General features: G+C 44.9%; 1 protein-coding gene across 1 annotated transcript in view; it reads left to right on the top strand.

The window, feature by feature from the left end:
- Positions 1–13,159, top strand: part of pik3c2b (phosphatidylinositol-4-phosphate 3-kinase, catalytic subunit type 2 beta) — a 126,592-nt gene that overhangs the window by 2,896 nt on the left and 110,537 nt on the right. Inside the window, exon 2 of the mRNA XM_048611807.1 lies at positions 11,871–12,971. Within this exon, the coding sequence (XP_048467764.1) occupies positions 11,946–12,971 (1,026 nt within the window). The 5' untranslated portion in view covers positions 11,871–11,945. The remainder of the gene's footprint in view (positions 1–11,870; positions 12,972–13,159) is intronic.

Below are 13,159 nucleotides of genomic sequence, written 5' to 3' on the forward strand. Positions count from 1 at the left end.
TCCAGCTCTACACCTTATTATCCCAAACTTGATAACTCGGTTGTGACAGAATGCTTCCAGGAAAGCAGTAGAAATGCTTTAGGCATGTCCTCAAAGCCTCTGATGAGCTCAGACATTCCCATCCAATCACGGGAGTGCCTGGCTTGAGACCGGCCAAAATTGAGAAGGCTCGTTCAGAAAAGCAACAAACCCATTGAGAGACTTCAGTGGCCAACACACAGAGGTGACATTGAGATGTCGGTGGGACTACACAACCCCCAAGCAGCTCAGCTACCCAACCTCTTCAAGCACCACCTTCCACACATTTTGCATTTATCAGCCATCTCAGAACCCATCTAACCAGAGTGGGAGCCAGCCACCCTTTCCCGAGAGGCTTTCTCTACGAGGAGACGGTTGTAATGGGTTTTTAATGGGTGATGCAAGAAACCATGGTCTGGTGACATCATGAAGTAGATTTGTGGAGCAAATGATTTGAAGGAGACAAAGTGGATTAAGGAACTGCACAGCTTTAGATCCTGAGGGATAATGAATTAGATAGGAATGGTTTGATTTTAACATAATGACAGGCTATATCTGTAACTACATTTATCAGGAGTTGCAATTTGACAAATAAATGCGTACTATTTTAAGATAAACCTCATATTACCACATAACCAAACTGCTTCAAAATACTTCACTCAGAGATAGTAAGAACTGCCGATGCTGGAGTCAGAGATAACAGCGTGGAGCTGGAGGAACACAGCAGGCCAGGCAGCATCAGAGGAGCAGGAAAGCTGATGTTTCATGTCGGGATCCTTCTTCAGAAATTTTCTGAAAGAAGGGTCCCGACCCAAAACGTCAGCTTTCCTGCTCCTCTGATGCTGACTGGCCTGCTGTGTTCCTTCAGCTGTACACTGTGTTATCTCTGTTTCAAAATAATTGATGCGCTGAAGCTAATTTGACTTCCTGTAATGGTGTGCAGTTGGTGCAAGTGAACTACAGCTCGTTTGCATATCTCAAATGTTATTGCAATCAGCTGCAATCAAGAAAGAACATTGGGAGGAATATGAGATGCGTTGCTGATTTGCTACTGCCTGTTTTGCACAGAGCCAAAATTTACCATCCAGTGTCTGTTGGGTAAATGCAGCTACCTCTCTTTGGTAATGTTGCATCACCACATGGTTGCAAACAAGGAGGAGACTTTTTTACCCTTTAAGCTCATGTCAGCTTTCTAAGGACAATTTAGCTACTCCCACTTTTCCATGCTTTACCCATAGCCCCACTAATATTTTCTCTTCAGGTGCCTTTTAATTTCCTTTTAGAAGCAGCAAGAATCTCAGCACTACCCCACTTTCCAGATCCTGACTGCTCGATACATCACAACATTTTTCCTCATGTCAACTTCCTGTTTTGCCAATCTACAAACCGTAAGACACAAGAACAGTGTAATGGACAATTCAGCCCCTAAGTCTGCTCTACCATTTAATAAGATCGTGGCAGATCTGATTTTCCTGTCTTTCTCCATAACCTTTATATTTCCTTACCAGATTGAGAATCTGTCTGTCTCAGGCTTGAACATACAGAATAACCAGCCTCAACAGCATTCTGTGGTCAATAGTTCTACAGATTCACTATCCACTGAGAGAAGAAATTCCTCCTCATCTCTGTCTTAAACCTTCAACCCCTTATTCTGAGATTATGCCCCCGGGTCCTAGACTCTCCCATAAAGGGAAATGACATTTCAGCATCTACCCTATCAAGTGTCCTAGAATCTTGTATGTTTCAATAAGGTCACCTCTCTGTCTTCTCTTAATCAACTTAAATCTTTGCACTCCTGTGGAAGGATCAAGAACCATTGGAAACAGCTCTCTCTATCTACTCTGTCAAGACTCCTCATGGTTTAATCACCCCAAACCTCTCCTTTACCTTCTCTAAGGAGAACAGTCCTAGTTTTTCCAAATAAAGTAATGTTTGTGGCACACAAATACCAGACAATGATCATCTCCAACATAACAGAATCCTAACCATCATCCCTTGACATTCAATGGTGTTACCATCACTGAATCTCCCACTATCAACATCCTGGGGTTTACAATTGATCAGAAATTCACTGGACTAGCCACATAAACGCAGAGGCTACAAGAGTAGGTCAGAGGCAAGGTATCCTGCAGTGAATAACTCACTTCCTGAGTCCCCGAACACTACACCATCCACAAGGCACAAGTCAGGAGTGTGATGGAATACTCCCCACTTGCCTGGATTGGTGGAGTTCCAACAGGACTCAAGAAACTTGACACAGCAGCCGGCTTGTGGCTTGTGACCACATCCACAAATATTCACTCCTGTCACCAGTGACGCACAGTAACAGCAGTGTGTACCATCTACAAGATGCTCTGCAGGAATTAACAAAACAGTAGATAGCACCTTCCAAATCCACAAGCAATTTTTGCCCAGAAGGATAAGGGCAGCGGATACATGTGAACACCACCAGATGCAAGTTCCCTTCCAAGGCACTCACCGTCCTGATTTGGAAATATATCATCTTTCCGTCAGTGTTAGTGAGTCAAAATCCAGCAGCTCCCTCCCAAACGACATGTGTGAATCTATCTAAAGCACAAGGATGGACTGCAGTGGTTCAAGAAAGCAGTTCATCACCACCTTTGGAGGGGTGATAAAATGCTGGCCCAGCCAGCAATGCTCACATGCGATGAATGAGTAGAAGAAAATCCATCCATGTGACTGAAACCCTTCATTTTTTTTTCCTTTATTCATTCATGGAATGAGGGCATTTCTGGCTAGGCCAGCATTTATTGTCCATAGGGCAGTTCAGAGTCAACCACATTGCTGTGGGTCTGGAGTCACATGTAGGCCCTGACCAGGTAAGGATGGCAGTTTCCTTCCCTAAAGGACATTAGTGAACCAGATGGGTTTTTTCCCCAACAATTGATAATGGATTCACAGTCATCATTAGACTCTTAATTCCAGATATTTAATTGAGTTTAAATTTCACCATCTGCTGTGGCAGGATTTGAACCCGGATCCCCAGAACATTATCTGGGTCTCTGGATTAACAGTCCAGTGATAATACCACTAGGCCATCACCTCCCTGTCATGTTGAAGCCATACCCTTTAACCTTTCCTGCACGTGCTCTGAAACCAGTTTGTCGGGGTAGATTGAGATGAGTATCAGTTGTCTTCAGAGAGCATTCAAGAAAGCTGACCAACTCCTCGGTTCTCTTAGATTGCTCAACTCAGGACCAATCAACATTTAGAAAGAAAATAGTTTCTACTAGTGATTTCATACAGTACAAAAGGTCATGCAATTGTGTGGAACATCCTGGCTGGAGAAAATGTGAATATTCTCAGTTGAGGTCATGTTTATATTTGGTGTTCTGAATTGTTGTTGTTCATTGTTCATTTTGTGGTGGAGTCACAGGCTGTTTGTGAATGGTGTGAAGTTCTGATCAAGCTCGATAATATATCCCATGAATACATGATGTACTGCGTTGCCTAGGAACTTGGAAAATTTATGGCACTGAAGGAGGCCTTTCTGCCCATCATGTCTGCGCTGGATGTTAAAGGAGAGTTTGAACTAATCCCCGCATTCTAGCCCTTGGTTTATAAGCTACAATTCTTGGCACCTTAAGTGCATATCGAGGCTTTTTCTCAATGCGATGAGGTTTGCTGTCTCTACTGCCCTTTCAGATAGAGAGCTGCAAACCCCTATGACCCCCCAAGAGGTAAAGCAAAACTTACATGCCCCCTTTATTCCTTTTGTTGACTATTGACCCCTCCACTTAGCAAAATAGGTCCTTACTATCTGCTGTATCTAGGTTTCTTCATAAATTAGATATCTCACAGGAGGCAATGGCCTAGTGGTATTATCACTGGACTGTTAATCCAGAGACCCAGGTAACATTCTGGGGACCTGGATTCAAATCCTGCCATGAAGGATAGTGGAATTTGAATTCAATAAATATCTAGAATAAAGAGTCTAATGATGACCATGAAGCAATTGTTGTTGTGGGCAAAACCCATCTGGTTCACTAATGTTCTTCAGGGAAGGAACTCTGCTATTCCCTTATCTGGTCTAGCCTGCATGTGACTCCAGACCCACGGCAATGTGGTTGACTCTCAAAGGCTAAACACATCAGTGCAAAAGATAAGGCTGAAACATTAATAGTAATCTTCAACCAGAAGTACTGTATGGAAGATCCATCTCGGCCTCCTACAGTGGACGCCTGCATCATAGATACCAGTTTTCAGCCAATTCTATTCACTCAGTGTGATATAGTTGATCCTGCAAAGGCTATGGGCCCTGATAACGTTCCAGCAATAGTGTGGAAGACATGTGCTCCAGAACTTGCCACAGCCCTAGCCAAGCTGTTCCAGTACAGTTACAACATTGGGAATCTACCTGAAAATGTAGAAAATTTGGAACAAAAGCAGAAGTTGCTGGAAGAGCTCAGTGGGTCTGGCAGCATCTGTGAAGAAAAATCAGAGTTAATGTTTCAGGAGTGGTGACCCTTCCTCAGAACAGAAAATTCCCCAGGCATGTCCTGTACAGAAAAAGCAGGACGGATCCAAACAGGCCAATTACCGCCCCATCAGTCTACGCTTAATCATCAGTAAAGTGATTGTAGGAGTCAACAGTGCAGCACCTGCTTAGCAATAAACTGCTCACACACGCTTAAGTTTGGGTTCAGCCAGGGTCACTTAACTCCTGACCTTATTACAGCCTTGGCCCAAACAGAGACAATAGAGATGAATTCCACAGGTGACAGCCCTTGTCAGCAAGACCGCATTTGGCTGAGTGTGGCATCAAGGAATCCTGGCAAAACTGAAATCAATGGGAATCAAAAGGCAAACTTTCTGCTGGTTGGATTAGTACCTGGCACATAAGGTGATTGTGCTTTTTGGAGGTCAGTCATCTCAGCTCCAGGCCATCTCTGCAGGGCAGTGTCCTGGGCCCAACCATCCTCAGCTGCTTCAATGACCTCCCCTTCATCATAAGTGGTGATGTTTGCACAATATTCAGTAATAATTGTGACTCCTCGGATACTGAAGCAGTCCATGTAGAAAAGTAACAAGACTTGGCCAATATTTGGGCTTGGGCTGACAAGAAGCAAGTAACATTCACACCACAAAAAAGCCAAATAATAATCTAACCGCCACCCCTTGATATTCAATAATGTTACTAGAATAACTCCACAGAGGCTGGTATGCCATCACCAGATCACCCGTGGAGAGTCCCTGTCACTGATCCAGTTCCCTCAGAGCCAGCTGTCAGAGTGAACGGGATGTCTGACACTCCTGTTCTTATCTGTCAGCTAGGTGTCCCTGATTGGACCAGATTAACAGCCCCAATTAGAGAACTCATATTCTATGAGGCCCACCTAGCTGACCTCATAACAATCACTACAGTTACCAACGCTGAATCCCCCACTGTCAATATCCTGGGCTTTACCATTGACCAGAAACTTGGCTGGACTTGCCATATCAATACAATGGCTACAAGAGCAGGTCAGAGACTAGGAATAGCGCAGCAAGTAATTCACCTCCTGTCTCCCCATGGCACAAGTCAGAAATGTGATGGAATACTCCCCACATGAGTGTAGCTCCAACATCGTTCAGGAAGTTTGACACCGTCTAGAACAAAGCAGGCACCTGATTGGCACTACATCCACTCCCTCCACCGCCAATGTTTGGTAGCAGCAGTCTGTACTATCTATAAGATGCACTGCAGAAATTTGCCAAAGAGCCTTACACAGTACCTTCCAAACCCACAGCCACTTCTATCTTGAAGGACAAGGGGAGTAGATAATTGGGAACATTACCATCTGCAAGATCCCTTCAAAGCCACCCAGCATTCTGAATCAGATGGGTTTTTCTGACAACCTACAGTGGTTTCATGGTTGTCATTAGATTCTTAATTCAAGATTTTTTCTTTGTTATTGAATTCAGATTCCACTATCTGCCATAGTGGGATTTGAACTCGGGTCCCTAGAACATTAGCAGAGTCTCTGTGATTAATAATCTAGCAATAATAATCCATTGCCTCCACCCTGTCCTAATACCTACCCTCGCAGGGATTGTTCTCTCCAGGACATCCTAGCCCATTCTACAACCACCAACACTATCCGCCCTTACTACGACACCTTTCCATGTTACCACAGAAGGTGCAAAACCTGCCCCTTCACCTGCTCCCTGCTCACCATCCATAGGCCTAAAGAGCCTTTCCAGGTGAAGCAGCATTTCACCTGTACCTCCTCCAATCTTGTGTATTGTATTCACTGCACCCACTGTGGCCTACTCTACATTGGAGAAACCAAACACAGACTAGGTGACCACTTTGCAGAACACCTCCAGTCTGTGCACAAGCATGAGCCTGACCTTTCTGTAGCTGGTCATTTTAACACAGCGTCCTGCTCGCGTGCCCACTTGTTTATCTGCAGTGTTCCAGTGAATCACATTGCAAACTGGAGGAACAACATCACATCTTCAGACTAGGTACTTTGCAGCATTCTGGGCTCAAGATTGAGTTCAATACCTTCAAATTGTGAACCAACTCCCATTTCTTCCCTTTCTTTTAGCTTTACTTGTTACATTCTCTGTCACCATGTCCTCTCTCCTCTTCCCCCAACCCCAGTAGGACTGTCTTCTCTTTCATGTCTCACAGTTAGACACAATATTGCTCTGCCAATCTTCTATTCTGATGACTTAATCTGAACTATCAACGTCTTTTCTCCACCAGCATTCTACACCCCACCACCGCCACAACCTTTCCCCCCCCCCCAACTATAGCATAAATGCGGTCCCCCCTCCACACCTCACTTCAGCACTGATGAAGAGTCATCTAGCTTGCTGTCTGTCCGTGGATGCTGTCTGACCCACTGTGGTCTCCAGCATTTGTTGATGTAGAGGTGCTGGTGTTGGACTGGGATGGACAAAGTCAGAAAGTCGCACAACACCAGGTTATAGTCCAACAGTCCCCCTGAAGGGGCTGTGCTCCGAGAGCTTGTGTTTTCAAATAAACCTGTTGGACTATAACCTGGTGTCATGTGAATTCTGACTTTGTCCAGCATTTGTTGTTTTCTGATACCTCCATCTGTGACTCGGAGTAAAGTCTGGTTCGATAACAATTCTGCGAAACCTCTTGGGATTTTATTTTTGTTTGTAAATACAAGTGTTGGTTTAACTAGTCTTGAATTTTCCCTCCTAAGGCTGTTCTGTTTATCTGCTAGCCAGAAAATCCACACCCTGGCCCTCAATCTCCTTTCCCTTCCTGGCTGGTTGCTCAAGCTAGACCTAAAGAGGGCGGGGCATCATTATGTGCTTAACAGGTTCTGTATCTTCAGATCTGTCTGTCGAGATTGAGACTAATCACTTCCTACCGAATTCAGAAACAAATGATAGAGAATGCTGAAAATGCGCAAAAATGTCAGGCAGTCTCCACAGGTGAATATTCTAATGAAAGACTGTCGCCTTGAAACATTAACACCATTTTTCTCCCCACTTGCTGCCAGATCTGATGCGTATTTTCTGTTTTTATTTCAAATTTTCAGCATCTGATTTGATTTCACTTTTGCTTCTCTCTCTCATTCTGTGTCCCCATGTTCTCCGGTGGACTTTTCTTCTTGGTAAAAACAAACTTTTAAGTCCCAAACTTTCCAGTGTCAGATTTCACAAGCTTCAAAATCTCCCCTCCCCCTACCGCATCCCAAAACCAGCCCAACTCGTCCCTGCCTCCCTAACCTGTTCTTCCTCCCACCTATCCCCTCCTCCCACCTCAAGCCGCACCCCCATTTCCTACCTACTAACCTCATGAGATAACAAGATGTAGAGCTGGATGAACACAGCAGGCCAAGCAGCATCATAGGAGCAGGAAGGCTGACATTTCGGGCCTAGACCCTTCAACAGAAATGGGGGAGGGGAAGGGGGTTCAGAAATAAATAGGGAGAGAGGGGGAGGCGGATAGAAGATGGATAGAGGAGAAGATAGGTGGAGAGGAAACAGACAGGTCAGAGAGGCGGGGATGGAGCCAGTAAAGGTCGGTGGGGAGTTAGGGAGGAGATAGGTCAGTCCAGGGAGGACGGACAGGTCAAGGGGGCGGGATGAGGTTAGTAGGTAGGAGATGGGGGTGGGGCTTGAGGTGGGAGAAGGGGATAGGAGGAACCCCTCCCCCTACCGCATCCCAAAACCAGCCCAGCTCGTCCCCGCCTCCCTAACCTGTTCTTCCTCCCACCTATCCCCTCCTCCGACCTCAAGCCGCACCCCCATCTCCTACCTACTAACCTCATCCCGCCCCCTTGACCTGTCCGTCTTCCCTGGACTGACCTATCTCCTCCCTACTTCCCCACCTACACTCACCTTTACTGGCTCCATCCCTGCCTCTTTGACCTGTCTGTCTCCTCTCCACCTATCTTCTCCTCTATCCATCTTCTATCCGCCTCCCCCTCTCTCCCTATTTATTTCTGAACGCCCTTCCCCTCCACCATTTCTGAAGAAGGGTCTAGGCCCGAAACATCATCCTTCCTGCTCCTATGATGCTGCTTGGCCTGCTGTGTTCATCCAGCTCTACTCCTTGTTATCGCAGATTCTCCAGCATCTGCAGTTCCTACTATCTCTACTAACCTCATGAGATGTGCCAACAGGGTAGACGTGGAGAGGATGATTCCTGTTTTGGAAAATCGAGAACGAGGGGTCACTATTTAAAAATAACATGTTGCCCATTTAAAACAGATGAGGCACTTTTCTTTCCCTGAGCATCCCGAGTCTTTGCAACTCTCTTCCTGAGAAGGTGGTGGTAGCAAAGCCGTTTAATATCTTTAAGAGGGAGGTGGATAGATTCTTGAAGGGGTCAGAATGTTATGGGATGTAAGGAGGAATGTGGATTTGGGGTTACAATCAAATCAACCATGATCCTTTTGAGTGGCAGAGGAGCCAAATGGCCTACTCTTGCTCGTGGTTCGGATATAATATTGAAAATTGCAGGTCATAACAAATTGCTTGGCATAGCTAAGAACACAGAATCTCTGCTGGGACAGAGATTAGATAAAGGAAAGAGCTTTTGGAGGTCTGTTAGGGACGTAATATCACATTATCCTTCTTTAACAAGCTCATGATAGATTTTTCAGTTATGTATAAATGTTTAAAAGTAACCAGAATGTATCATTACTTATCTCGCATCACAGTAAGATGTCTCATTATGTTGTCAGAATGTCAGCCAAGATTCTCTTGGTAGCAATCTTATCTGAGCTGGAAAACGCTGGCTCAAATCGTACCCCAGTGCCATAATCCAGGGTGACACTCAGAGGCAGTAGTACATTGCTACAAGTGCTATCTTTCAAATGAATGGTCAGTCTGAGGGCCCCATCTGCTCTTTCATGGATGTAAAAGATCCCCTTGCACAAATTGAAAGAAGGTTGGGTGTGTCCTTCCCAGTGTCCTGGAAAATATTTATTCCTCAATCGACAGAAGATCAAAAGGAATTGATTATCTCGTCTCATTCCTGGTTGTGGGAGCTTGCTGTCTGAAAATTGGCTATCATCTTTCCTACGTAACAGTGACCACAGTTGAAGGGACTTGATTAACTGTAAAGCACTTTAGAATGTTCTGAGGTTGGGAAAGACTATTCCTGAAGTTGCTTTGTGAAAATCTGACTGACTTTTCACACATTTCCTGTATGATGGTGACATTTTTCGCTCTTTCCTTCAGTTACCCTTGGTCTGTCTTGTGTAAGATTCTCACTTTGGGGCAGAATTCTTTGGTTTGCTGCTGTGAGCTTATCTCCACCAAGAACTGAATAAAAATCTAGAGAACTGCAGATGCTGTAAATCGGGAACAAAAACAGAAGTTGCTGGAAAAGCTCAGCAGATCTGGCAGCATCTGTGAAGAGAAAATCAGAGTTAACGTTTTGGGTCCAGTGACCCTTCCTCAGAACATAGAACAGTACAGCACAGTACAGGTCCTTCAGCCCATGATGTTGTGCCGAGCTTTTACCCTAAACCTAAGGTCTACCTAACCTCCACCCCTATCTTATATTATCATCCATATGCCTATCTAATAGCCGCTTAAATGCCCCTAATGAGGCCGACTCCACTACCCTCTCCGGCAATGCATTCCACACCCTTACCACTCTCTGAGTAAAGAACCTATCTCTGATGCCTCCCCTATATCTACCTCCACTCACTTTAAAACTATGCCCCCTTGTAATAGCTACCTCACCCCTAGGAAAAAGTCTCTGGCTGTCCACTCTATCTATACCCCTGATCATTTTGTACACCTCTATCTAGTCACTTCTCATCCTTCATCATTCTAAAGAGCAAAGCCCTAGCTCTCCCAACCTTTCCTCGTAAGACCTTTCCTCCATTCCAGGCAACATCCTGGTAAATCTCCTCTGCACCTTTTTCAGCACTTCCACATCTTCTGAACTTCTAGAGCTTCTGAACATAATAAAAGGTGCTTCACGAGAGCATTATAAAACAAAATATACCACCAAACTAGATGAGGAGATATTAGATCTGAAAATATTGGTCAAAGTGTTAGCTTTCAAGGAATGTCTTAAAGTGGGAAACTCAGGAGAAAAGATCTGAGGAGCATATTTCAAATCTTATGCCTAGGTAGTGGTGGAGCAATTAAAATCCGAGGTTCTCAGGAGGCCAGAATTAGAGAAGTACCAATATTTGTACAGGTTATGGCGTTGGAGACGGTGGGGGTGGCACAGTGGCTTAGTGGATAGCACTGCTGCCTCACAGCGCCAGGGACACGGGTTTACTTCCACCCTCGGGTGACTGTCTGTGTGGAGTTTGCACATTCTCCCCGTGTCTGCGTGGATTTTCTCCGGGTGCTCCGGTTTCCTCCCACAGTCCAAAGATGTGCAGGTTAGGTGGATTGGCCATGCTAAATTGCCCGCAGTGTTCAGGGATGTGTAGATTAGGTGGGATATAGAGTGATGGGTCTGGATGGGATGCTCTGAGCATTGGTGTGGACTTGTTGGGCCTAAGGACCTGTTTCCACACTGTATGGATTCTGTAATCTATAATCACTTTGAGAGGGAACAGGCTAATGAACAAGTAACCAGGATGTAGAACATGTGACTAGCAGCCATTTCCCACCTAACTTACAACATGTAAGAGTGTAGCTTTGCTTTACTATCTGCTGAGTAATCCTGTAAAAGACCTTCAAATAAACAGAACCTATGTCCCTTTACCAGTCCTAGTGTGAGAGTGGTAAGTTTGTGTGAGTGAACACAGAGATGGGAGGCTATGGAAGGATTTTAAAACCACATTGAGAGTTTAGAAATCAAGGCAGTAGTTCAGTTGGAACAAATGCGAGCAGAAGGGTTAGGTCTTGAGAGACAGGGTTTTGGATAATCTCAAGTTTGGATAGAGGGCAGAACGTGGGAAATCAGCCAGGAATATATTAGGATAGCCAGTTCTTGAGGTAGCATTGGCATGAGTGAAGATCCTAGTAGCAGGTGAGCTGAGACAGGGTGAAGCTGGGAGATGTTACAGAGCTGGTAATAGGTGGTCTTGATGATGTGGTAAGTCAGAAGTTCAACTCTGGATCAAATGCGACACCAAATCTCCTCTAGGAGGAGGGATGGAATCGCCAGCTAGGAACAGAATTTAGGGTGGGGACCAAAAACAATGGGTCCAGTCTTCACAGTACTTAACTGAATACTTAAAGAATATGGATAAATGTGACTACTCTTATAAGATTCCCTCAATGCTCTTGCAAAGATTTTATTTTGGGAATTTATTTTCAATGCAACCATCTTCTCTCCTTCCCCTCCTCCCCAGTTACACAGCAGATGTGCAGAAAAAAATCAATTCCTTAGTTGAAGAGCAAATTGAATTAAGATTTTTTGTTTTGTGTTTTCCATTTAGCTGCAATCCATTATGACTTTGTTGCTGAGTCACCTATTCCAGAAGAAGTAAGATTCATCTGTACCAGCCATTAGAATGTCTCAACCCACGGGCAGTAAGGAACACTGGAAACCCTGGGAGTTCTCAGGAATCAGTCATCAGGAGCTGGCACTGGCAGAAGCTCTTCAGATGGAGTATGATGCCCTATCGAGGCTTCGGCAGAGTAGTACAACAAGAGACGACAGCAAGTCCAAACACATTAACAGCTTGCAACTGATTTCATTTGAGGACCCTTTATTGGAATACAGCCAATTGAGGAATGACTGCAATGCCATTAAAGCGACCCATGGCTTGTCGGGGTCAGACCCCGGTCTCGGTTATAGCAAAGGCCCTTCTTTGTCAAGTCGAGGCATCGCGTGTTCCTCTACTACCTCAGCTCCCGGACCACCAAATCACCAGTGCCAAGAGGACCCAGAATACCAATCATTGTGGAAAGATGTTACCACAGCCACAACTGCCACGACCATCATCACAAATTCCACCATCAGTGGCTCCACACAGCAACCAATCCGTACAGGGCTGTTCACCACTGAGGGGACATCTTGCCATCGAGGAGATTATTCCATCATTGACTATGCTCCACCAGTGCCACCACGAGTTCCTCTCGGCCCCAGTCGAAATGCCACGTTAACAGATCATTGGTCCAAGGAGCAGCCCAGCGACAGCATTGAGAAATTGACCATACCTAATGACATCAATATATTCTCTCCTGGCAATGATGACTCAAATTGTAAAATCGTAGAACCACCAAGCTTTTACTCCAACCAAAGGATCTCTGATGAAGAGTTTGAGTTGATTGACTATGATGACTTGAATGATGCCATAACAAAGCTGAATTTAATGTCTACCTATGGGGAAAATTCAAAGCTGATAAGAGTTGGCAGCATTGGGCCCAACTCCATTTGCAAAAGAAAAGACAAAAAGGAGGAATCCTCTGGGAAACCTGTCAGTCGAAGTAAGACTCTTCCACCTCAGGTGCCTCCACGGACCTACAGGTCAAAATATGGAAACCAGAACAATGCTGTCTATCAGGACAAGAATCGAAAGGTCTCCATTGATCCGGTGAGATCCAGGGAATTGTCCCAGTTGTTGTGATTAGGGAGAATGCTTAGCAACAGTTTTATAAGTGCTTCAATTGAAAGGGCAAAGGAAACTGATTCAACAGCAGCTGAAAAAGAAAATATTTTGCAGGGAATATTTGTAGGGCAGTCAGGGAAAATGCTGTAATAACTAGATAGCTCTGCCACAGA

Source organism: Rhincodon typus, chromosome 25 (genome assembly GCF_021869965.1).
Source record: "Rhincodon typus isolate 14 chromosome 25, sRhiTyp1.1, whole genome shotgun sequence".
NCBI classification, from domain to species: Eukaryota; Metazoa; Chordata; class Chondrichthyes; order Orectolobiformes; family Rhincodontidae; genus Rhincodon; species Rhincodon typus.